This window comes from Canis lupus, chromosome 34 (genome assembly GCF_003254725.2).
Source record: "Canis lupus dingo isolate Sandy chromosome 34, ASM325472v2, whole genome shotgun sequence".
In the NCBI taxonomy this organism is placed as follows: Eukaryota; Metazoa; Chordata; class Mammalia; order Carnivora; family Canidae; genus Canis; species Canis lupus.
In genome coordinates, this window is record NC_064276.1 from 13,017,321 (window position 1) to 13,042,437 (window position 25,117).

Genomic DNA, 25,117 nt, shown 5'->3' on the forward strand with positions numbered 1-25,117 from the left:
CTCCAGCGTGATCACTGTAGTACTGTAGTTATTAAGACAGTGTTCCTGTTCTTAGGAGATACATGCTGAAAGTGTCATGATGTTTACAATTCTGACATGCCTCAAGTAGCTCAAAAAAATACATAAAGGCATGGATATAAAGATATAGAAAATGTGATAAGATTGCTAAGGATTGCATAATAAAAATGAAAACAGGCAAATAAAAATGGTCATTCTTTGTAGTACTTCTACAACTTTTCTATTGGTTTGAAATGAACAGATGATCATTTAATAATAAAAATCTAAAATTGATTTTGAAGAAAAAAAGGATGATGAGGAAGAGACAACTGATCCAAGTTTGCCATCTTTACTAAGTTACAACCTTAGAGCCTCCACAAAATGAGAAAAGTTCTTATCTCTAAGATAAATATAAGTAATAGTATTGTACATATAGATGCTCAGCAATTGTCTGTGCTGGGTTCAAGGGCACATACATTATTTCCTCTTAAGACCGATGATGGATTCCACTCCGAGTGTGGAGCCTACTTAAATAAGGAAATAATAAGAAACAATTTGTAAAAATCCGACGCATCCAACTATGTATAAAATTCAATTCAGGGGATCCCTGGGTGGCGCAGCGGTTTGGCGCCTGCCTTTGGCCCAGGGCACCATCCTGGAGACCCGGGATCGAATCCCACATCGGGCTCCCGGTGCATGGAGCCTGCTTCTCCCTCTGCCTGTGTCTCTGCCTCTCTCTCTCTGTGACTATCATAAATAAATAAATAAATAAATAAATAAATAAATAAATAAATAAATAAATAAAATTCAATTCATTACAAACAAAAGCCAATAAAAGGGAAGAAACCATATACCATAAACTCTAAGTCGGTCCATCCAGAAAACAAGCTGCCTTTCCAGAAATAATGCACATCATATGTAGAACGGGCTTCTTTTCCTTCATTTGACTACTTTCATTTATTCACCCAACATTACTGAACAATCTCTTTGGAATAGATTCTGGAAGTACAAAGCCCCCTTCCCTTCTCTTTGATCCATCCGAATCTGACACAGCCTTCAGTTCCATAACCAAAAACTCTTCAGGGCAACTCACCCAAACAGGATGCTTCTGTACCTCCAGGTTTAATTCAACAACTACTACCTACAGACCCCATGGACTGCCTGGCCCACAGTAGGAGACAACAAAACCTCTAAGGAAGGAACGGATACGTCGCAGGTGGGCAACTTCTCTAAGGTCATTCCTTCCTCACGCGGGTGCCTTCGGCCTCAGCCATCCGCACGGCCTCTCCGCTATCTTCAGCATCTCCACAACCAAACAAGATCTGAAGTCGGAGAGGAGAACAGATCTACTCGTCACATCACTTACCCTGTGCTAGCTAGGGCCTGAGAACTTTTAAGCAACTTGGGAGCCTTCAAGCCGGTTAAGACCTTTCTCCAAAGAACGCCGACGCTGGCCGCAGCCATGTTCCCACGGAAGTGGGAATAACAAACGCCCGCTGCTGGTTCCTCCAATCACGTCACTTCCGGTGTCTCGCACCCAGGGGGGTTGGAGAAAACAGAAATAAGCTTTGCCCTCACTCAACATGGCCACCTTTTGCCTTCGCCCTCATTGAGAAATCGGCCCTTTCGGCTCCCGTTGGGCGCTCCAGCGTTTCAATTGCCCAGAGTAGCCATGGCGGCCATGAGTATACTGCAGCGGGCTTCGGTCACTGCAGTGGCCGCTTTGTCGGGCCGCCGGCTCGGTCCTCGTCTCGGATGCGGGGGTTTCCTCACCCGTGGCTTTCCGAAGACTGTCGGTGGGTGCTAAGCTTTGGGAGAAAGCGCGCTTAGGGGACGTGGGGTGAGAGGTGGGGAACTCTTCCCGGATGACCTTGGTGAGGTCTGGGAGAAATAAGCGGGCTTGGAGCCGGAGAGACGGGACGTGGTCTTTGTGAGGCTACGAGAATTTTCCTAAAGTAATCAGGTCATTCGCGTTTAAATTGTCGCTTAGTATTTGTGAAACACTTTGCCTTGCAACCATTCCAATGGGTGCTAATTTGCGGATGAAGTTGCGGTTCAAAAGGCATGAAGCTGAGACCCACGTCTCTCCGGCGCCAGATTCTCTGTCCGTTCCACCTGCACGAGGTACTGGGCCCCCGAGGTTGGAAGTCGGCTGCCCAGGAGCCGGCTGATGCTGAGTGATGGGAGGCGGGTGGAGAGGCTCAGGGCCAACTTCAGTAGGCACGGTGCCCACACGGTACTTTCAGGTTCCATGAAAATGGTTTAATTTGGATTTCTTTTAAAACCAGAAGAAAAAAAGCCTATAATGTTAGTGAATATGGATTGTATTAGTTTTATATCAACACAGTCAGAAAATAATTTTTAAGATCTTCTTAAAGAGAAAGAGGCACATGAAGGAAACGTGGCTGGGTCCAGGAAAGTCATAATGCAGTTATGGGAGGGCTAGTTGACTCCTAGGAGAATGAATGATAATAGCAAAGCCTCAGGTGCCTTGTATTCAACCTAATTCTTTCAAAGACTCTGCAAAGTAAGTACCGTGTTGTTATTCCCATTTTGCTAAGGAAGGAACTGTGACTTGATTGTTACAAAAATACTGCAGTATTGCAACAAATTTATAATAACAGTAGCTAACATTTATTGAACACTTATGTGCCATGTACCATCCTAAGATTTTTTTTAAAGGTATTGATTCATTTAATGCTCTTGATAAATATTCTATAAGCTATCTACCCTAAGCAATACAAGTAGATAGAGAGGAAGTGAAGTGTACTCTAAAGCCAAAAAGGTTTCTACCCTCAAAATAACTTTCTCTGTTTACCCCTTTTTTCTTCTTCCAATTTAACTTGAAGTATGTCACTTCACACGATGAGGCATTATACAGAGACTTGTTGCAAAAATGATGGAAAGAACAAATGATGTTCAGCATGTTCAAATGATGTGATGTTCAGCAAATTCCCAGCGGGAATTTGAACCCGTTTAAAAAAAAAAAAAAAACTACATATGTTAACACTCTTTGACAAATTCTCTTTGTAAGCCATTTCTGATTACAGATATCCTCTTCAGGGACCCTTGGGTGGCTCAGCGGTTGAGCATCTGCATTTGGCTCCGGTCATGGTCCCGGGGTCCTGGGATCAAGTCCCTGCATGGAGCCTGCTTCTCCCTCTGCCTGTGTCTCTGCCTCTCTGTGTGTCTTTCATGAATGAACAAATAAAATGAAATACTCAAATACCCTCTTCAAAGACTCACTATGGATAGTATTTAATCATGCCTTGCTGGAGATAATCTCAGGTAAAATCTCACTCCCAGATCCTCTTTATACTTTACTCCCCAGGAAAGGATCTAATAGTTTATACCTTATAGTTACTTTCAAAGGTATTTTGCAGGTGGCCTCATCTGTCACTGTGGAATGAAAGGTTTTAATTTGTTATATTATTGCTTATGTCTGAGTCTATGTGACTGTAAGATCCAGCAGAATAGAGAACTTTGCCTTGTTTTCTTTTCTCTGGACCTAGACTGCCTACGTTCAATTTCTGGCTTCAAACTTCAGTAGCTGTGTGACCTTGGGTCATCCTATCTCGGGAGCTAAGTGGAAAGTATTTAATCGCTTGGAACCTACATTTCTTCATCTTTAAAAAAAAGAGAATGTTTATTACAAGTGTGCTTATATTCTGTTGACAGAGAAATAAATATAATGTCTTTCCTATTGACAAGAATTTATAACCCTGAAATATTTCTGGATAGTTTGCATCTTTCTAGATAGCTGTTTTGAAAGATACTTATCAGGCAGCCCCGGTGGCGCAGCGGTTTAGCGCCGCCTACAGCCCGGGGTGTGATCCTGGAGACCCAGGATCGAGTCCCACATCTGGCTCCTTGCATGGAACCTGCTTCTCCCTCTGCCTGTGTCTCTGTGCCTTTCTCTCTGTGTCTCTTATGAATAAATAAATAAAATCTATTAAAAAAATTAATTCCTTTAAAAAAAAAAAAAGAAAGGTACTTATCTTTTACCATAAGAACTGCTTTTAAAAAAAAGGAAATTTTGGGCAGCCCCGGTGGCACAGCGGTTTAGCGCCGCCTGCAGCCCAGGGAGTGATCCTGGAGACTCGGGATCGAGTCCTGCGTCGGGCTCTCTGCATGGAGCCTGCTTCTCCCTCTGCCTGTGTCTCTGCCTCTCTCTCTCTCTGCATCTCTATGAATAAATAAATAAATAATCTTTAAAAAAATTAAAAAATTAACAAAAGGAAATTTTAATGTATCTCACAAGGGAGTTGTGAAGGATGAGGGGGAAAATTGAAAGCACCTAGACTTAAAAGCATTAGCCTTGGGCAGCCCGGGTGGCTCAGTGGTTTAGCACCGCCTTCAGCCCAGGATGTGATCCTGGAGACCCGGGATCAAGTCCCACATCGGGCTCCCTGCATGGAGCCTGCTTCTCCCTCTGCCTGTCTCTCTCTCTCTCTCTCTCTCTCTCTCTCTCTCTGTGTGTCTCTCATGAATAAATAAATAATAAAATCTTTAGGAAAAAAAAAAAAGCATTAGGCTTAGCCCTGTGGCCACCCCTTTCTTAAACATCTGGTACTGTTACATTATCTTCATTCACCATCATTGAAAACCTTTCTCAGGAAATAAGTAGATAGAAGTATTCTATTTAATCAAATTATTTATTGTCATATATCAAAGGATTCCTGAAATGAGCTTAAGTTCTTCCTCAGCTACAGGAGCTTTAATTTGAAGACTGATGTGTGCATATTATGGTTTAAAAAACTGAGAAGAGTATTTAAATGATAAAGCAGTATGGAGTTAATTCAGACATAAAAGGTGGGACATTTTAACTGGATTCTGGATGGTTTTAACAGATGCAATTAGCAGGAAAGTAGATGTATTTTCTGATAGAACTGAATATGGGGCTCTTGGGATAGGTACATGTTAAGAGAAAAAGCATAAGAAAGGGAAGTTGGGACCAAATTGGGGGAGTGACGGGTCTGAATACAGAACCAAAGTATCTTAAGTCTTTTGTAGGCTGCAGAGAGTGAGTGTTTTAGCAGGAGAGCAACACCAGTAGTGTGTTTTGGGAAAATGCTTCTGAATATTGGTTGGCTTATAAGGGGGTGTGGATTACTTAAGCCAGTGAGTGAGGTGAAGAGGGCACAGAAAGAAATGCAAAGGTTGAATCATAGAATCAAGAGGCTTTGTCAACTGATGAGCAAGGGGGTAGGTGCAAGGAAGATGAGTGAGATTTTTATCCTAGGTAATTGAGTTGGTGGAGTCATTAACTGGGAATGAGGGAAAGAAAATGGCCAATTTCCCATTGTTGTCGTGAAGACACAAAATCTACATTATCTTATTTGATCCTCACAAATATCACAACTGTCAAGAACATAACTTTCTGGAGGTTATTTGCATTTTAAAAAATTGATTATTGAAGTTTTAGTTTCATATAGCTAAATGAATACCTAGTTGAGAAACTCCAGGCTTTAGAGAAGATGCATATTTAGTGGAAGGAGAATCTGAGTTCCAGAAATCCTGGCAGTCACCTGGTTGTAAGCAGTGTTAACCCTAATATTTTTAGATTGTAAGCAGATGGCCTTACCACATCAACAACAAATCGTGAAGATTTGGAATATTTGAAAAGAGTTTAGTGCTATGAAGTATACTTTAGAACAGCTAATAGTAATAATAGTTATTTACCACATTTAATGACATGAATAATTGTTGTTTAACAGTAGAGTAATTATGTGTAAAAGTAAGCAGTTCACTTTACTAACTGCATTAATATTGCTAGAATGCAGCCACACTAAGCTTTCTTCCATTGTTTTGTTTGTTACATTTTCCATATTTATTAATAGTGTTATTTATTGTCACTAAAGCCACACAGAGTTTAGTCTATCTCTCTCTCTCTGTTTGGGATGTGTGTTTATGGGTGTATGTCTTTCAGTCTGTTTGCCCGATAGAAAGGAAAAATTGGGAGTACACTGTCTCTTCTGAGTAGATTTAATTTCAGAGAGCAAGAAAGGATCCTAACATATAATTTACTTAAGAAATGTAAATTCAACAATATTTATGGAGCACCTACCATGTGGCAGACATGAAAGAGTACCGGAGATACAGTACTGAATAATACAGTCCTTGACCTGATGGACTTCAACAAAAAAATCAGTCTTAGTGTGTATTGTTCTAAAGGAACTAACAAAATGATGTTAAGGAGGGTGAGAGGGAGGCAGCATTCGATAGGGTAGTCAGAGAAAACCTCTTCGTAGAGATTATATTTGTTCTTGGCCCTGAAGGATGAGATGGGGAGGTAACTATTCAAAAAGCCTGGGGAAAGTTTTCAGTCCAAGAGGAAAGTAAGTGCAAAAACATGAAGCCTGGAAAGAGTTCTTGGAATTGGAAGGAAATCATTGAGATTGATAAAATCCAAAGTTATGCCTTCTTGTTCTAAGGCAGACCATATGTTCAGATTCTTTGAGGAAAAGGAAATTAGAAATCCTCCAGGCCAACCCCCAAAGTATCCTTGTTTCATCCCATTGTTGATAGTTGAATAACTCCATAAAGGGGAACTGGTGATGCAGTCCAATTTTTGTTTTTGTTTCTTGTTTGTTTGTCTGCTGTTTTATTTTTTAGTAAGACTAAATTTATTCAGTATCCTAAGTAAAAGTTTCAATTGTAAGTATCCAACAATATAAAAAGTATAAGACAGATTTGTAGATTTTTCTTTGTTTTTTTTTTTTTTTTTAAGATTTTATTTATTCATAAGAGATACAGGCAGAGGGAGAAGCAGGCTCCGCGCTGAGCAGGGAGCCCGAAGCAGGACTCGATCCCAGGACCCCAGGATCACAACCCAAGCCAAATGCAGATGTTCAACCACTGAGCCACCCAAGCGTCTGATTTGTAGGTTTCGAATATATTAACACAAAGTGCATGACTACATACAGTACCTCCTACAGGCAAAGAGGTGGAAGGGGAAGAAGACGACTGTGGTTGAGGTCTAGTAATACATACATACATAAGAAGTAGTGATGATCCATATTATAATATATTCCACCACCCATACTGTGGCCAAAAGGTACAAAAAAAAACCCAAAAAACATTTCAAAATAACAGGAGGAAAATGATAATGGCTGGGACTCCTGTGATAAACCTTAAAGTCTGTGGGAGAGCCAACCCAACTCACTGTTGTGATCTGTGCATATGGTGGCTTATAGTTTTTGCCATAAGGAAGAAATATAAAATTTTAAGTTTAGATTAAGATAAAATTATAGGATACTCATAAAAAGTGGCTCATTCCTTAGTGTTATTTATGCAATCCAATTTTAAAGATCCGGTTTTAAAAATAAACACTGAGTCACGTTATTATAAGGTAGGCAGAAGACCCTCCCTTATTATGAAAAGTCTGACCTGATAAGTTTTTCCTGAATGTTCAGAAAAGAGGCAATGAGAGTACTTTGGTTTGGGTTCAGGTAAAAGGCTTTCAAGTGAAGATTTTAGAACTGAAGAGCTCCATGTTCAGGATTTATTGTCTAATATCTCACAGTTCGCAAAGCCTGACTAGAAGAAGCCAAAGTTAAACCAACCTGTTTAGCATTAGCACATACCTCTTTTCTTTTAGTAGAGTTTCACTTTAATAGAGTGAAAAAAACCCCAACTCCTAATAGGTTAAAACAAGTCAAACAATCACTCTACACAGATAAAACCTTCACAGAGGTCAACTGAAGTAATCCAGAGCTAAAACTGAATTGTGCAGATTTTCAATGAAGTCACCAGTCATGCATGTAACACAAACAAAAGTCAATTGTTTACACACTAGACAAGCCCTCTAATGTGCCCCAAGAAGCATTAACCTTTGTTTTCTTTTGCATGTGCCGTCTTAAAGACTTACACATTTTTTTCAGACACTTTATACTTTTTTATAGAATGTGATCTCTAATCTACCACATGTGCTAATGCTGTGGTGCTTTTCATTTAGGATTCCTCATCCTAAATCTTGACATTTCCCCGGTGGAGCTTTGATTCAGCTTTAGAAGTTTCATTATAGACTGCAGTCTTTTATCAAATATCAATATGGAGGGAGGTGACAAAGGATGCAACATATACAGTCAGGTTACCTCTCCATATATTTAGAAATTACTCCTAAAAGGTATTTGCACCAGAACTTAGTCTGTCCTGCTTCATATTCAGTAGTATAGGTTTGAATCATCAGAACCTTGGCAAGACCTTGTTTTTTCAGAATTATTAACAACTACATCTAGGGGCAAGTCCATACTGAGTTATGACAAATTTATTATCAAGAAGGAAAACAAGTATAGCCAGCCATCTTAAATGCCCTAACCACTGCTTCCCGAAATAGAAAGACTAAAACTACCTGCGTTTATCATACAACAAATCCCATCTCTATCCCCTGAAATTCCCTTAGTTTCATTCATTAGAAGGGGATTTTTTTAAAAAAGAAGACTTAAAGAGCACTTTACAGCAGCATTCAGCTTTCCTGTGAAATACTCAGCATCTTAAATATTATGTACACTTTTTTTTTTCTTCTAGTAAGTTAGATATAGGCTTCAGAGTTTATGGAACCAGAGGAGAAATAACCCATTCAAAACTATTCTAGAAAAGGTCTTTTGCAGAATAGCAGGTATCCAAGTTAAAAATAGGGAGGTTTTGTTGTTTTTTCTTTCCAAAATTTAAATCATTTTTGTTCCCTTTCTACCTAAACCTCAGTCTCCACTCCTGCCTGAGTGGAGATGGGCAGAGGCACTGGCCCCTGCTCCTTTGACTTCTCACCAGCTGCTTTCTTATTGCTGCACCCAGGCTTGAATAGATGTGTGTCAATGAGGACTTCCCCCAAACGGCCTTTAGAGATAATCCCATAACATATTTTCTGCCTGTTCCAGTATGTGAGATATAAAAAGAGAAAAATTGGCATTGTGTTGAAGCCAGTGGCCATCTCTGTATCCAAACCATCATCTGACTTGTTACTCTAAACAAGGAGATCGAGCTAGGGAGGCCTTGAGGTGGTACTGTGAGCATCAGAATTGTGACATTTAAATTCCTTCTGTAGTTTACCGATACCCTGTTTCTGGATAGAGTTTACACTTTCTTTGATTTCAGTGTAGTCTTCAGACTGGGTCCTGCCCTTGCATCTACCTTGTGGTTTTCAGTTTTTGGTTTTTTGTTTTATTTTGTTTGTTTATTTGTTTCTGATCCTGCTGGCAATTTCCTCCATCTTTTCACAAGCAGGACACAGGCATTACAGATGTCTTCTGAACGGGTCTCATGCAACCCAAAACAGCTCTGGACGTCCTTTTCATAGCATTTACTGTCAGTGAATCGAGAACTGGAGGATTACCTCTGCAAATACAGCAGCCCTCTATACTTCATCTTTGGCTTATGAAAATCAAACACTGGGCAGCCTGGGTGGCTTAGCAGTTTGGCGCTGCCTTCAGTCCAGGGCCTGATCCTGGAGACCTGGGATTGGGTTCCATGTCGGGCTCCCTGCATGGAGCCTGCTTCTTCCTCTGCCTGTGTCTCTGCCTCCCTCTCTCTCTCTCTGTGTGTGTGTCTCTCATAAATACATAAATAAAATCTTTAAGAAAAAAAAAAAAGAAAATCAAACACCTTTTCTTCTGGGCAATTGTCTTTTTTTTTTTTTTTTTAATTTTTATTTATTTATGATAGTCACACAGAGAGAGAGAGGCAGAGACACAGGCAGAGGGAGAAGCAGGCTCCATGCACCGGGAGCCCGACGTGGGATTCGATCCTGGGTCTCCAGGATCGCGCCCTGGGCCAAAGGCAGGCGCCAAACCGCTGCGCCACCCAGGGATCCCATGTCTTCCAAAGGCAACTGTTCCATGTGCAATAATGTTCCCAGGTGCAGAGTGCACACTAAGCCAGCGCCCCCCTCCAGTCACTCCCTCCTCAATTGCCTTGCCTCTTCAATCTTATTTTGAACCAGTAAAATTGTTAGAAACTTCTTTGTATTAAGTTGAAAATTATCCTTTCACACATTGATCCTGGTTCTTACTTTCAGGTCAACACAGAATAGTGTAAGCCCTTTGTCATGGGATAGCCCTTCAGCTATTTAAAGCACTTACATGGTTTCTACCCAGACTTCTTTTTTGTAGGCGAGTTTTAGTTCTTTAAGCTTCACTGAATCATTTTCCAGGTTGTTTGCCATCCTGGTTGCTTAAGATGGTATGTGCTCCAGGTTGTTCCTCTAAAACAATGTACTCTGGGATGGACACATTTCTGCAGGTGTGGTTAGGAAATGGTGGTGGGTGCTCTTCCTGTTTTGACCCTATACTTCTAGTACATAAAATTAAGCTTGAATTATCTTTGGCCTTCTTGGTAATCACATCACACCAATGACTCTTCTTAAATCTGTGAGCAACTTTTGGGGGATGCAGTCAAGACCTTCCACTTACTATATTTAATCTTTTTGTCAATGTGTATGAAGACTTTGAGGATCCTACTTTATCATCAGTGTAGTAACCACTCTTGAATAGCTTTGTGTCATCAGGAATGCCATTTTCACCTTGTCCGGACTGTCTATAAAAATCTTGACCTCTCAGGGCTATGGAAAGCCTTTGGCAGGTTATTGAATTAAGTAATCAGCACTTTTTGAGTGTAATCAATCAATTACCTATTACAAATTCACCTAACTTGCTAGTTCTCTTCAACTTATAATGCACTTTCCTCATACTCCCCCACACCCACCATCCTGTTTAAATAGGAATTTCTGGGCCTGATACTTTTCTGAGATTGCACCCTGTTTCTTCTCTTTGTTGTCCTTATAGATATATAATTATGTTTATTTGTTTCTCACAGCAGGATATATATATCTCTTTTATAGACTGTAGGCCTAGCATAGGACCTGCACATAGTAGGCATTTATTCAGTTAGTGAGTGGTTTGTGTTGTTATCCAGCCCTTTTTACCCACCTAGTCCACAAAGAATTCTTTCAAATTATTTTCTGAAATACATAATTACTTTGTCACATTTTCTTGTTATTTTAGAAGCCTTAATAGTATGAGTTGTACCTAGTGAATTCATGCCAGCTTCTAATTCTCTTATGAATTAACCTCCTAAATTCATTGCAAGCTGCTGTAGGTGATGCCAAAATTAAGAATACAGTTCCTGCCTTCAAGACATTTATATTTCAGTAACAGCAGGGAAAGCAAGTATGAATATCACTAGAATATACAGCAGTTCAAAGGAGAGATCTTATATGGTTGGGAAGAGGGTTGGTTTCTTAAAGGATAAAATGTCATCTGGGCCTAAAGAATAGATTTCAGGATAGGGGAGGGCATTCCAGACATTTAAGCTTGAACAAAGGATACAAATCTTTTTTTTTTTTTTTTTTAATTTATTCATGAGAGACACAGGTGGAGGCAGAACCAGGCTCCTTACAGGAAACCTGATATGGGGGTTGATCTGGGAACTCCAGGATCATGCCCTGAGCTAAAGGCAGGCACTCAACCACTGAGCCACCCAGGTGTCTAAAGAATACAAATCTTGGGATCCCTGGGTGGCGCAGCGGTTTAGCGCCTGTCTTTGGCCCAGGGCGCGATCCTGGAGACCCGGGATCAAATCCCACGTCGGGCTCTCGGTGCGTGGAGCCTGCTTCTCCCTCTGCCTGTGTCTCTGCCTCTCTCTCTCACTGTGTGTGCCTATCATAAATAAATTTAAAAAATTAAAAAAAAAAACAAAAAAACAAACAAACAAAAACAAATCTTTATGACTTCTATCATGACTGAAATTCCTTTAATGGGAAATTAGTTTTTTATCCTGTAGTGACTCTCATGTGAAATTTCCTTGAATACAATAGAAACAGTAACCTTGGTTTCCCAGTAACAGTGAGATCCTTCCCTGCTTCTAGCAGAAAGAGTTCACAGTGCTTGCAGCAGTCTTTCCAGATGTCCAGGAAAGGGAGATTGTGTAAAAATAATATCAGGAGTGAAATTTTGCCTCAGTTTATCTCCAGTAAGGGTTGATTACATACCATCTGATGGAGAATTTGAAGAGGAGAATATTCACAATCAGAAATGGCTTAAAGAGTGATTTTTATCAAGATATGTTAGAGTGTTTAATAGAGATGTGTTGAGTAAATACCTTTCCATCTATTTTTCTGCGAGCCCTAATATATACTGCTTCATCATATGAAATGATACAACTTAAATTTAGTTATTTACTAGCATTAGCAAATACTTATTGTAGAGGTAAACAGAGTTAAGTAACCCACCAAGAGTATCTGACCTCCCTGCCTGCTCTGGAAACAAATTCAAATTATTTAGGTATTTCTGGAACGTTGAATAAAAGTGAAGAGAACTATGGTTTACAACAGTACATCAGACTCTGTTTAAAGATACTTTATCTGCTCTGCCTTTACTACTCCAAGTATGCATTTTTATTTTAATTCACATTAAACATCTATGCATATACATTTTCTGATAACCTGATTTTATCTCCGAATATAACAGTATATGTGAGCCTTGTATATAACAGGGTAATTTAATATTTCCAGCTCCTGTGCGACACAGCGGAGACCATGGGAAAAGACTGTTTATCATCAAACCTTCTGAATTCTATGACAGGCGTTTTTTGAATTTAATGGTGAGTTAAAACTTTTGCTAAACTAAACTCTGTACATACACATGGAATTTTTTTTTTTTTGCCTATTTAGAAAACATCTTTTATAAAAGATGTGATTTTATAAATTCATATTTCTTAATAGATATGGAGATTTTGTTGTAATGTCTGATTTGTTACTGAGTTTCTTTTTAAATTAGTGAACCTTCTTCAATAAAAGGATTCATGTGTATTGGAGGTAAAATTTGAGCCATTTCTTTATTCTTAAGATTATGGGGTTTTGAAATATAACCTGTGTTTCCTGCGCGCGCGCAAACATACACACACACACACACACACGCACATACTCACACATCCCAAAATCTAGAAATTATAAAACTTTTAAAATGGATTCATTTGGGGATAATTATCATATGACTAAAATATTATTTAAGTTACCAAAGAACTCATTGAAAGACTTCTTTAATAAGTAACTCCATTATTTTGGGTTATGATTTTTTATTTCTGTATTGTTCAGGAACAGTGATTTCAAAGGATCAAGTAGGGTCCTGGCCATATATTTGTATCTCAAGGCTCTATAAGGCAAAGTAGAAGTTGGGAAGATGGAAAATTGTCTAGACAATTTAGACTCTCTGCCACTGTTCCTAGAGCTGTGACCATTTGAGCACTGGCTGCCCTCTAGACCTCTTGCCTGCCCTTTGTACTTAATGTCCCTCTTCATCCTCTTGCTTGAGCTCCCACTTTTCTTGTCATGACCAACTCAAACTCTATAGTTGTTGAAATCACCCAAATGTTTTTACCGTTTTCATCTTAATAAATACAAAAATTTTGCAACTTTTATTACATTGTGTTCACCAGAAAATGAAAAATCACTTAATTATATATTGTATTATGCTTGCAGAATTAATCCTTTTTTTCTTCCATTTTTGGTACCAAATATAGGCGTCTAAAAGTTAAGAGTAAAAGAAAATCTCAGAAATAAATAATTTGGTATCTATCACATCTCCAATTTGGCAAGTTTATTTCACAGGCAACGTAAAGAAATAAAAAATTGAAGATAATTTGAGAGTAGGGAAAGAGAGGAAATGGTTGTATGAAAACTATTTTTTAATCTCAACAGAAATTCTACATTTTGTTGACTGGGATTCCAGTAGCAATTGGCATAACTTTGGTGAATGTATTTATTGGTAAGTACCGCTCTGACCAGATTGGTAAAATTTTAACACCTATGTACACTAATAACAGAAAGAAATTATGGATGTTAGAAAGAAAAGTTATTTCAATAATAAACATAGGGTTGGGATTTTATTTTATAGTAACCAGATCGCAACTTCAATAGTGTGTAATTTTTTTTAAACTTTTTTTTTTCCTCCAAAAATCTTTAAGGTCATTAACTCTGTAGAGGCCACAAATGGCTTCAGAGAGCCTTGTTTTCCTCTTCTTTGTAATTTTCCAAACCAGCTTTGACAAGTCTGAATAAGGAAAATAGAAAAAGATAGAGGTAGAAGAGAGGCTGAGGGATGGAAGAATTTTTTTTTATCCATCTTGGGATATAGAAAATTATAATCTTCTAAAAAAGAATGAAACTGTGAAAGATAGCTAATGTTAGATTTTCATGGGAAATTCTGCCCAAAGTACTTCTAACATCTTGAATCCTAAAATGTTTTGTCTAGTAGTGATAGGGAAAACCAGAAGGAATAATGTGTCTTTTTTTAAATTTTGTTACACTATATTAAATTGTGAAGCTCTTACATAATTGCCCATTGGCAATGCCTTACACATAGGAGACATCTAAAAAAATACCTAATGAATGAAATCATTTTCATATTAAAGTGATTAAAATACAATCTTTAAACAATGTGGGGCTGTCAACCCCCTGATCAGTCAGAAATCACATATAATTTTTTTATTCCCCCAATACTTTATTGATAGCCTATAGTTGACCAGAAGCCTTATCAATAACATGAAGAGTTGAATAACACATACTTTGAATGTTTTTTGTATTGTATACTGTATTCTTTTTTTTTTTTTTTTTTTTTTAAGATTTTATTTATTTATTCATGAGAGACACAGAGAGAGAGGCAGAGACACAGGCAGAGGGAGAAGCAGGCTCCATGCAGGGAGCCCGATGTAGGACTTGATACCAGGTCTCCAAGATCAGGCCCTGGGCTGAAGGAGGCGCTAAACCGCTGAGCCACCCGGGCTGCCCTGTATACTGTATTCTTATAATAAAGTGTCTGACTGTTGGTTTTGGCTCAGGTCATGATCTTGTGGTTTTGAGATCCAGCCCTGCATCAGACTTGGCACTCTGCAGGGAGTCTGCTACTCTCCTTCTTCCTCTTCCTCTGTCCCTCCCCACCCACGCATATGCTCGCTTGCTCTCTCTTTCTCTCTCTCTCTTTCTCTCTCAAATACATAAATAAAAACTTAAAAGTAAGCTAGAGAAAAAATGTTATTAAGAAAGTCGTAGGGATGCCTGGGTGGCTCAGCAGTTGAGCGTCTGCCTCGGCTCAGGTCATGATCCCAGGATCCCGGGATTGAGTCCCACGTCGGGCTCCCTACAGGGAGCCTGCTTTTGCCTCTCTCTATGTGTCTCTCATGAATAAATAAATAAAATCTTTAAAAAAAATGACAACAACAAACCATAAGAAGTTAGCTTCTGACTTAAATAGTGAAGAATTAAGATTATAAACTCCTGATACTAAAATTGGACATCACTGTTTTCTCTTACTCTAGGTGAAGCTGAGTTAGCAGAAATTCCAGAAGGTTACATCCCAGAACACTGGGAGTATTTTAAGGTTGGTATATGTTATTAAAAGTTACTTTCTGTTAGTTGTTTTATCAGTGCACTGATTAATGTCTTCATTTAGCAATGGTGGTATTGTTTTATAATAAGTTTTTGCTATCAACTAGATGATACATTTTGTGCTTACTTTTTACAAGCAACTTCTGATAATTTTGTTTCATTACTTTAAGCTTTATGATTTTTTAAAGAATGACTCTGCAGTGTGTTTCCCTCCTAGCAGAGTAACAGTCAGAATTTATTCTAAGTTCAATGCCATAGGAAAAATTTTACTTGTGCTAATGCTAGCTGTTCTTTATTGAGCAGCTACTGTGTAGCAGGTACTATGGTAGTGTTTTGCAAATATTCTCTTATTCCATATGAAATGTGCTATTATTATTCCCAATTCAGAGATGAAGAGACTGAAACTTAAAAGAGGGTAAGTTGACCTGTCCAAGAAGTATGGCCAGTATTGGAACTTAGGCAGGCCTGAGCCCACAGCCTGTACTATCAGTCATTTTATCACACTGTCACTGCTGCTAAAACCCAAAGTTAATTCTATTACTTGTCTTTATAAGTGTTATAGTGAGATGGCCTTGATTAAATACTATCATGTTTTATTATCTGAATGAACTATATTTCAGAAAATAAATGTATCATTATTGTACCTTAAGGCAAACCATACAGGTAGTTTATGCTGAGAGAAGAAACTTCAGTTTTTAATCCCCAAACTCTGGGTTTGGCTCCTAAATCTACCACTTAAGATACTCACTGCAGTATACTGGCAAAGAGCATAGGTTTTAGAGTCAGACCTTGTTTGAGTCTGGATGCTGGCACTTAGTAACTGTATAACTTTGTACAATTTGTTCATCTATAAAATGGGAACAAAAATAGTATCCATCTAATGGATTGAAAGTATTTAAAATACATATAAAGTAGTTGGCATTTAGTAAGCATTATTGGTTTACCTGAAATGGCCATTTTAAAGAATAGTAAACTGGAAGAGCAAAGTACTATTCAGAAAATAAACAAATTTTCTCTTTTAGCATCCTATATCAAGATGGATTGCCCGAACTTTCTTTGATAGCCCTGAAAAGAATTATGAAAAAACAATGGCTATCCTTCAAATTGAAGCTGAAAAGGCTGATTTACGGTAAGGGGGGAAAAAAAAAAGATGTGCAGGGGGTAAGGAAGAAAATCCTTTCTTACCGTTGCAAGCCACAAGAAAAAATTTAATAAACTATATCAGCACAATTAGATGCTCCATGGAAAGGGATGAAAATAGGGAGGAAATTAGCCTATTTACAGTAGAGTTTATGAGTCAAAGACTGAGAGACTTACTAATTGATAATATCTATCAGAGTAAAAGAATTCTTTTTAAAATATCACACTCTTAAATGCAAGGCAACTGTCTGCTCCCTCTATCCCCAATCCCCAATTTCCTTTTGTCTTCTACCTAACCTCATTTTTTTCCTACCTAACCTCATTCTTAAAGGTGACTACTATTTATTTTTTTTATTTTTTTATTTTTATTTATTTATGATAAGTCACAGAGAGAGAGAGAGAGAGAGAGAGAGAGAGGCAGAGACATAGGCAGAGGGAGAAGCAGGCTCCATGCACTGGGAGCCCGACGTGGGATTCGATCCTGGGTCTCCAGGATCGCACCCTGGGCCAAAGGCAGGCGCCAAACCGCTGCGCCACCCAGGGATCCCAGTGACTACTATTTAGTTATTTCTTAAATCTTTCTAAAAAAAGTTATGTATTAAAAATATATATTAACACAAATAGAATCCTCTTATAAACACTGTTTCACTTAAATACAGCTTAATGGTTTTTCTATAATGGCATATCCCATTTGTTTTAATGGCTGCATCATATATTTCACTGGGTAGATGTGCCTTAATTTTTTAAACCAGTACACATAGTATTGTGAATATTCTCATATATAGATTTCTGCATATTTACTTAGTGTATATGAAATATAAATTCCTAGCAGTGGCACTGATATACCAAATGTCATATGTTTTAAATTTTATTTTATTTTATTTATTCTTTTTTTTTTAGATTTTATTTATTTATTCATGAGAGACACACAAAGAGAGAGAGAGAGAGGCAGAGACACAGGCAGAGAGAGAAGCAGGCTCCATGTGAGGAGCCTGATGTGGGACTCCATACCGGGTCTCCAGGATCAGGCCCTGGACTGAAGGTGGAATAAACCGCTGAGCCACCTGGGCTGCCCATGTTTTAAATTTTAGATAGTTGTTGCCAAACTCTTCCAAAAAGTTGTACCAGTTGTTTTTTTCTGCCACCAATACAGGATAATTTGTTTTCCATACCTTTCCCTCTAAATGAAATTTATCAAACCTAAGCATTTTGCTGCTAAGATAGTTGAATTTGTAAGTTTGAGTATTTTTTCATCTATCTATTGTTTGTATTTGTTTTCCTGTAAATTGCCCATTTTTCTACTAACTTACACATTTAACTAAAATATCTCTTTGGTTGTTTTCTTTTTCTTTTTCTTTTTTTTTTTTTTTTTTTTTTTTGAGATTTTATTTATTTATGAGAGACAGAGAGAGGGGTAGAGACATAGGCAGAGGGAGGAAGCAGACTCCCTGCAGGGATCCACGGACTCCAGGATCACACCTTGAGCGGAAGGCCGATGCTCAAGGAAGGCAGATGCTCAACCGCTGAGCCACCCAGGCATCCCTCTCTTTTTGGTTTTGTTGCAGTTGTTTTCCCAACTTGCATTTGTCTTCTGATAGTGTAAAATTTTTTGCAAAGTTTTTTTTGTTTTTTTTTTTTTGTTTGTTTGTTTGTTTGTTTGTTTTAAGTATAATCGCCATTTATTTTTTTCCCGGAGAACACTTTTTCTTCAGTCGTTAAGGACTCAGCTGCTTACATGGGCTTCGGTGGAGGTCGTGGGGCGGCTCCCGCGGGTCTAAATCGGGGCGGGGGTGTTCGGTCCTTCCGCGCTTCACGAGAGCGATTCCGGACTACCTTGCTGTGAATGGCACAACTCACGCAGTGTTGGAGCTTCACGTACAGCTGGGAAGCACGTAGGCGTCGAAGACACTCGCTTCGGAAATGCCCCTGACGGCGGCGGCCTCCGCGATGTCCCGAATAACGAACTTCTTAATGGCCTTGTCCTTGGGCACACAGCGGGCGCAGTTGGTGCAGCGGATGGGCTGCACGTGGCCGCGGCCCTTCTTGGCACGGCCATTGTTCCTTCTCTTCTTCGTCATCCTGGGCGCCGACCGAGAGGGACAAAGTGTTTTTATGTTTCAGATAACGAAAATATAGTAGTAGCTAGTATGTTTCTCAACATTACTATGTATTAGTATTTTAATTATTTTGTATATATTTACTCATTTAATTATTGTCAGGTTTCTCAGTCTTTTTCTTTTTTTAATTATTTTTTTAAGATTTTATTTATTCATGAGAAGCATAGAAAGAGAGGCAGAGACATAGGGAGAGGGAGGAGCAGGCTCCGTGCAGGGAGCCTGATGCTGGACTTGATCCTGGGCCAAAGGCAGACCTTAGGCAAAAGGCAGACGCTCAGCCACTGAACCACCCATGTCCCCATCAGTCTTTTTCTTTAGCTTTTGGGATTTTGTGTCATGGAATGGTCTCTGATAGTAATGAAATAAGCAAATATGTATGTAAGTCCAAATTTTTTTTTTAAGATTTTATTTATTTATTCATGAGAGAGGCAGAGACACAGGCAGAGACACAGGCAGAGGGAGAAGTAGACTCTATGCAAGGAGACTGATGTGGGACTCGACCTGAGCCAAAGGCAAACATTTAACCACTGAGCCACCCAGGCATCCTCAAATTCTTTTTTTTTTAACGTTCATGTTTCCTTTGGTACTTTTAAATGTCATCCTGAGATTTATGTTAGTGTTTGTAGTGAGGTTTACATACAGTCACATGTACCCATTAAATTTGATGGGTTTTTAACAAAGGTAAATAGCTGTGTAACCATCACACTCAAGGTCATTTTGATCACCTGATAAGCTTCTTTGCTGTCCTTTACAGTCATTTCCCATCCCCTACTCTTAGCCCTAGTCTACCATTGATCTGCTTTCTCTTTATTCTCTTTTAACTTTGTAGTTTATAAAAATTGGTACAATATTTTAAAAGTATTTAAATGATTAAAAGAATATACAATTGGCCTGTTTTCTAGATTTGTAATTATATGTATATATAATTACCATATGGAATTGTTATTAAGTATTTAAGAGCTTAGGATAGCAATATGGCTCCTACTTAGTATCATTAGACTTTTTTGAACTTTAGACATATACCACATCTCTATTTCCTATTTCCTATTTTTGAAAGATTTTCATCATTCTTTTCAACAGGTGCCTAGTAGTCTATTATAAGGGTGAAACATAATTTATTTAACCAGTGCTTTTGATGAATATCTTAATATTTGTATTTTGGATAATTATATTCTAAAGAGTAGAAAAAAGGATAATATGAGGATACATAATCCAAAAAAAAAAAAAAAAAGAAAGATAACTCTTTTAGAGTATACAAAGGTTTGTAATCTTTCATAGATAGGGGGTAGGGTTAGTGAGCTGGTTAAAGTTAATAAAGTGAATTATTTAACTGATAAATTTCCAGTCATATGAAAAATTTAATATGTAGTCTATAAAAATGGAGAGGAGAAAAGACTATTTCATTTTTAATTTGTTTTTGTATCTTTCAAGTTTTTACTTAAATTCTAGTTAGTTAACATATAGTGTAATACTGATTTCAGGAGTAGAATTTAGTGATTCATCATTTATATATAACACCTAGTGTTCAACACAAGTGCACTTCTTAATCCCCATCACCCATTTAGCCCACGTCCCACACGCCTCCCCTCCTATAACTCTCAGTTTGTTCTCTATAGTTAAGAGTTTTTTATGGTTTACTTCAGAAAGGGATTATTTCAGGAATACGTGGTCTCGAGGTTTTCTAAGAGGCAAGGAGACGGGAAATGCATTACCACTACCCAAGTGAAAGTGATCAGTCCAGATAAAGAGCAGGGACAGGAGGAGAGAAGAGATTGATTATCAATGCAAGTGGTATTTGTTGGTTAACTACCTATACAAGATAATGAAAGTAAAAAATGAGTCCCAAATTTTCCTTATAGGTACATTTCAGATATATGCATACGAATCTATGGAGGTATATTATTACTTTACATAAATTACTTAGAGAATACTTTACACAAAAGTATTATCTAAAGTATTTTAGGGTACCTGGGTGGCTCAGTGGTTGAGCATCTGCCTTTGGCTAGGGTTGTGATCCTGGGGTCCTAGGATCAAGTCCCGCATCAGACTCCCTGAGTGGAACCTGCTTCTCCCTCTGCCTATATCTCTGCCTCTCTGTGTGTGTGTGTCTTTAATGAATAAATAAATAAAATCTTTAAAAAAAATTAAAGTATTTTAGATAATACTTTACACAAAAGCAAAAGATCTAGTGGTTTTTCTTTATGAAGATAATTTGTTAACTTTGCAATTGGAAATGCTGGACTCACAATATTGCTATTCTGTTTGTTATAGGTTAAAGGAGCTGGAAGTGCGAAGGTTGATGCGTGCAAGAGGTGATGGTCCCTGGTATCAGTATCCAACTGTTGATAAGGCACTGATTGATTATTCTCCAAAAGCAACTCCTGATAACTAATCTTTTATTTCTCTAATACAAACTGTATTCTCTTTAGGGGAAAACTCAATAAATATATTCTGTATTTTTGCTCACATGATGAATAAAAGATCTTCCATTGTTCTATTTCTCCACATTGGTTCAGATTAAGACTTCTGTGTGGGATTTCAATTTTTTTTTTTTTTTTGCTTTATTGAGGCATAATTGACAGAATTGTAAGATTTGAAGTGTACATTGTGATGATTTGATATATATTGTGAAAGGCAGAATAAGACTTTTGTCTTTTAAGAAGGTTTGTTATATAATAAAACCTTGGGCAAATAGGAATTTATGAACTCCTAAGGGTGTGACTTTGAAAGTTTTGTCTGATAATTGAAAGTTAGAGAAGTCTAATTATGTTAAATATCAAGAAATGTAGTAGTTTACATACATGCCTAGATTATTCAGAGGTGATTCAGAATTTTAAATTACATAATTATTGAACTAACTACATAAACATTAACATCTTAATAAACAATTTCTCAGTGAACAAATCTCAGATATTTTCATGTTTTCTGCCATTACACTTATTTTTTGTCACTGAAGTGATTTTTATTGAATATAGTTGTCAATGTTACCTTAGTTTCAAATGTAGTATAGTATATTAGGCATTTTAAATGCATACACACTTGCACCCCTTTTCTTAGATGCGATCTCTTAAGCTTCCTGGAGTTCTTTTTTTGTAAGCACAAGGTAAAATGAGTACTGCAAAGATTATAAAATGTGAGTAGGGATCCCTGGGTGGTGCAGCGGTTTGGCGCCTGCCTTTGGCCCAGGGCGTGATCCTGGAGACCCGGGATCGAGTCCCACATCGGGCTCCCGGTGCTTGGAGCCTGCTTCTCCCTCTGCCTGTGTCTCTGCCTCTCTCTCTCACTCCATGTGACTATCATGAATAAATAAATTAAAAAATAATAATAATAAAATAAAATGTGAGTAAAAGCTAAAATAATGGCTGTCATTTATTAAGCACTTACGGTTTGCTAAGTACTGTGCTAAATGCTTGTATTTTTTCACATTGATTTGGAAATACCTTACAGGGTACTATCACTTTATGTTTAACAGATGAGAAATTGAGGCTTAGAGATTTTAAATACATAATATTTACAAAAATAAAAATTTGCACTTCAACTTCCAGAATGACTTTTAGCTTCAAAAATCCATTGTTTTCAGGAAATACCTTTTGTGCCCTGGGGACATTTAGGGCCCTTTACAATCTAGATAGGATCCTCTGGAGTATTTGCATTTTCCTATTTTCCCAGAAGAGGGCTGCCTCACCCAACTACTTCCAGATTTCATTCTGAAGATTCCACATGCAGTCAAATTACCAACTCTTAATTCTAACAAAGGATATGAAAGAAGGGCATGATGTCCCTAAGCCTCTGTAGGAGAGGGGTAAGGAGAGTGGAAGCAGATAGGTCTTGAGAATGGTAATTGTAAATAATGCTACATTTAATGTACATTTATGTTAACCTTTTTTTAGAGTTTACAGGTTATTTTCTGGCATTACTAGGTTTTATTTTCTCCTTTCTACTAATATAGATGTAAGAAACATAACAGAAATATTGAAAGCATAAGAAATACTATGAATTATGAATGCCACTACCCATAAAAAAATTTGAGAAAGTTCCTTCAGTCATCCTTTTATTATATTAACATAGCTGGGATCATATGAATTTTTTTTAAGGTTTGAAAGTGTTTCTTGAAGGAAAATGTTAGTAAAGCTAGTATATATATGTTTATGTTGATTTTTATGTATTTTTTTTCTAATTCAAATACTTAAAGCTTATTCTGTATTAGTCACTATGATATAGGCAAGGGATAAAGTGGTCATCACAGTAGACACATTTCCTCCCAAGAGTTTACTCTTTAGTACAGATGGTAGACATTAAAGCAGATTTTTTTTTTAATTTGTTTATTCATTCATGTGAGAGAGGCACAGAGAGAGAGGCAGAGACATAGGCAGAGGGAGAAGCAGGCTCCTCGCAGGGAGTGGGACCCGATCCCAGATCCCAGGATCACGCCCTGAGTTGAAAGCAGATGCTCAACCGCTGAGCCACCCAGGTGTCCCAAAGCAGAAATTATATGCATTGAGTTTGGTAGGAAGAACAATACTGTAGCAACCTGTGGGATCTCAAGCTAGCCTAAGGCAACATGGAATGATTGTAAGCTTGTTTCATAGCATCTGGAACATGGTAGACACTGAGTCAAGATCAGCTGAGTGAATGATATGTGGATTTAACATTGTTTGGGGTTATCTTTATCTTTTTTCTTCTGCAATTCTACAGAGCCCAGCCTGTGTAAAAAGGCATGGGCTTGCTTGAATTGAGCAGACGTCAGACTAAATCCTGAGCTTGCTAATTACAGGGACAGTAATGATGGCTTCAGTCTTCTTGGTATCTGCTCCATGTGCCAGACACTAAACTAGGGACTTTATGTTTAATCTTCCCTTCTAATGTTGGGAAATTTCCTTCATGCTTTGAGCCCTCTTTCTAAAAGATGATCTTCATCCCTGGTAGTGTTGTAAAGATCACTGGGACAATGTATGTCAAGTGCCTACTACACTAGTAAATGTAAAGAGGTGATAAAGATCTCTCTGCCAACTAAAGATTAAAATGGTCCAGGGATCCCTGGGTGGCGCAGCGGTTTAGGGCCTGCCTTTGGCCCAGGGTGCGATCCTGGAGACCCGGGAACGAATCCCACGTCGGGCTCCCTGCATGGAGCCTGCTTCTCCCTCTGCCTATGTCTCTGCCTCTCTCTGTGTGTGTGTGTGACTATCATGAATATATAAATAAAATCTTAAAATACAATAAAATGGTCCACTCCTTTTTCAAGAAAATTACTAAACATCCCATATTGTCTCTGCTTAAAGCCTATTGACTTCAAAGAGTAATGGACTTACAGGTAGAATAGAGCCAATGGGCAATGTACTTCTAAAACATGGAGGGATGCCTGGGTGGCTCAGCAGTTGAGCATTTGCCTTGGCCTCAGGGTGTGATCCCTAGTCCAGGGATCGAGTCCCACATTGGGCTCCCTGGGAGGATCCTGCTTCTCCTTCTGTCTGTGTCTCTGCCTCTCTCTGTGTATCTCTTATGAATAACATTTTTAAAAAACATGGGAAAAGTCCAAATTCTAGGATGTAAATTAACCATATTATTCTGTTTAGAAACAAATACACTGTTGGAGATCAAAAAAGTGTTACCAGTAAATTCCTGGGTTCAATCTCTTATGTCACTATTTCTCAAATTTCAGTCCTTGATTTTAAACATTCCTATTTTGTCTCCATATATGATATATACTTTGTATTCTCTTTATTTATTTTTTTAAGATTTTATTTATTTATTCATGAGAGACAGAGAGGCAGAGACACAGAGGGAGAAGCAGGCTCCATGCAGGGAGCCCGACATGGGACTCCATCCCGGGTCTCCAGGATCACACCCCGGGCTGAAGGCAGGCGCCAAACTGCTGAGCCACCTGGGCTGCCCTGTATTCTCTTTAAATTGATCTTTTTAAACTTTAAGTTTGAAAAAAGAAATGTTATGACTATGAATCGGTCCCTTGTCATAATTAAAAAGTAATCATAGATATAACTATTCCACCTAGATTTTGTTGCCCACCCAAGGCTCTGAACCTAAGGCCTGGCTCTCCGTTTGTTGAAAATGGAGAATTTTAAAAGAAAATCGTGTTAAAAACATACCAGTACCAAATGGAGGCTTTCCTTGATATAATCAAATGGAGAATTGAAAAAACAATAATTTAGTTTATGATGTGGGAATTATATCCTCCAGGTAGGTACATGCCCACTTTTTTTGTTTTTACATTTTATTTTTTATCAAAGAATAATTGACATTTAATATTGTATTCATTTCAGATGTATAACAGTAGTCCAACATTTATATACATTATGAAATGGTCACCGCATTAAATCTAGTTATTTGTGACCATTTAAAGTGGTTAAATATGGGAATCCCTGGGTGGCTCAGTGGTTTAGCGCCTGCCTTCGGCCCAGGATGTGATTCTGGAGACCCGGAATCGAATTCCACATTGGGCTCCCTGCATGGAGCCTGCTTCTCCCTC

The 25,117-nt window shown here is 38.2% G+C and overlaps 2 protein-coding genes and 2 pseudogenes across 7 annotated transcripts in view; 1 reads left to right on the forward strand and 3 right to left on the reverse strand.

The window, feature by feature from the left end:
- Window positions 1-1,527, reverse strand: part of MRPL47 (mitochondrial ribosomal protein L47) — a 31,122-nt gene extending 29,595 nt beyond the window's left edge. Inside the window, exon 1 of one of the 6 annotated variants that reach the window (XM_025451488.3) lies at window positions 1,364-1,527. In XM_025451488.3, coding sequence (XP_025307273.1) covers window positions 1,364-1,461 — 98 coding nt within the window. In that variant the 5' untranslated portion in view covers window positions 1,462-1,527. The remainder of the gene's footprint in view (window positions 1-1,363) is intronic. The other 5 variants (XM_025451489.3, XM_025451492.3, XM_025451493.3 and 2 more) reach the window with 5 other exon arrangements.
- Window positions 1,517-21,138, forward strand: NDUFB5 (NADH:ubiquinone oxidoreductase subunit B5). The gene is made up of 6 exons (XM_025451494.3): window positions 1,517-1,793; window positions 12,506-12,594; window positions 13,691-13,757; window positions 15,307-15,368; window positions 16,399-16,505; window positions 20,905-21,138. Exons 1-6 carry the CDS (start codon window positions 1,670-1,672, stop codon window positions 21,023-21,025), a joined length of 570 nt encoding a protein of 189 aa, XP_025307279.1. The 5' UTR covers window positions 1,517-1,669; the 3' UTR covers window positions 21,026-21,138.
- Window positions 8,693-10,159, reverse strand: LOC112662680 (SIN3-HDAC complex-associated factor-like; annotated as a pseudogene).
- Window positions 18,152-18,617, reverse strand: LOC125754315 (40S ribosomal protein S26-like; annotated as a pseudogene).
- Window positions 21,139-25,117: the final 3,979 nt, after the last annotated feature.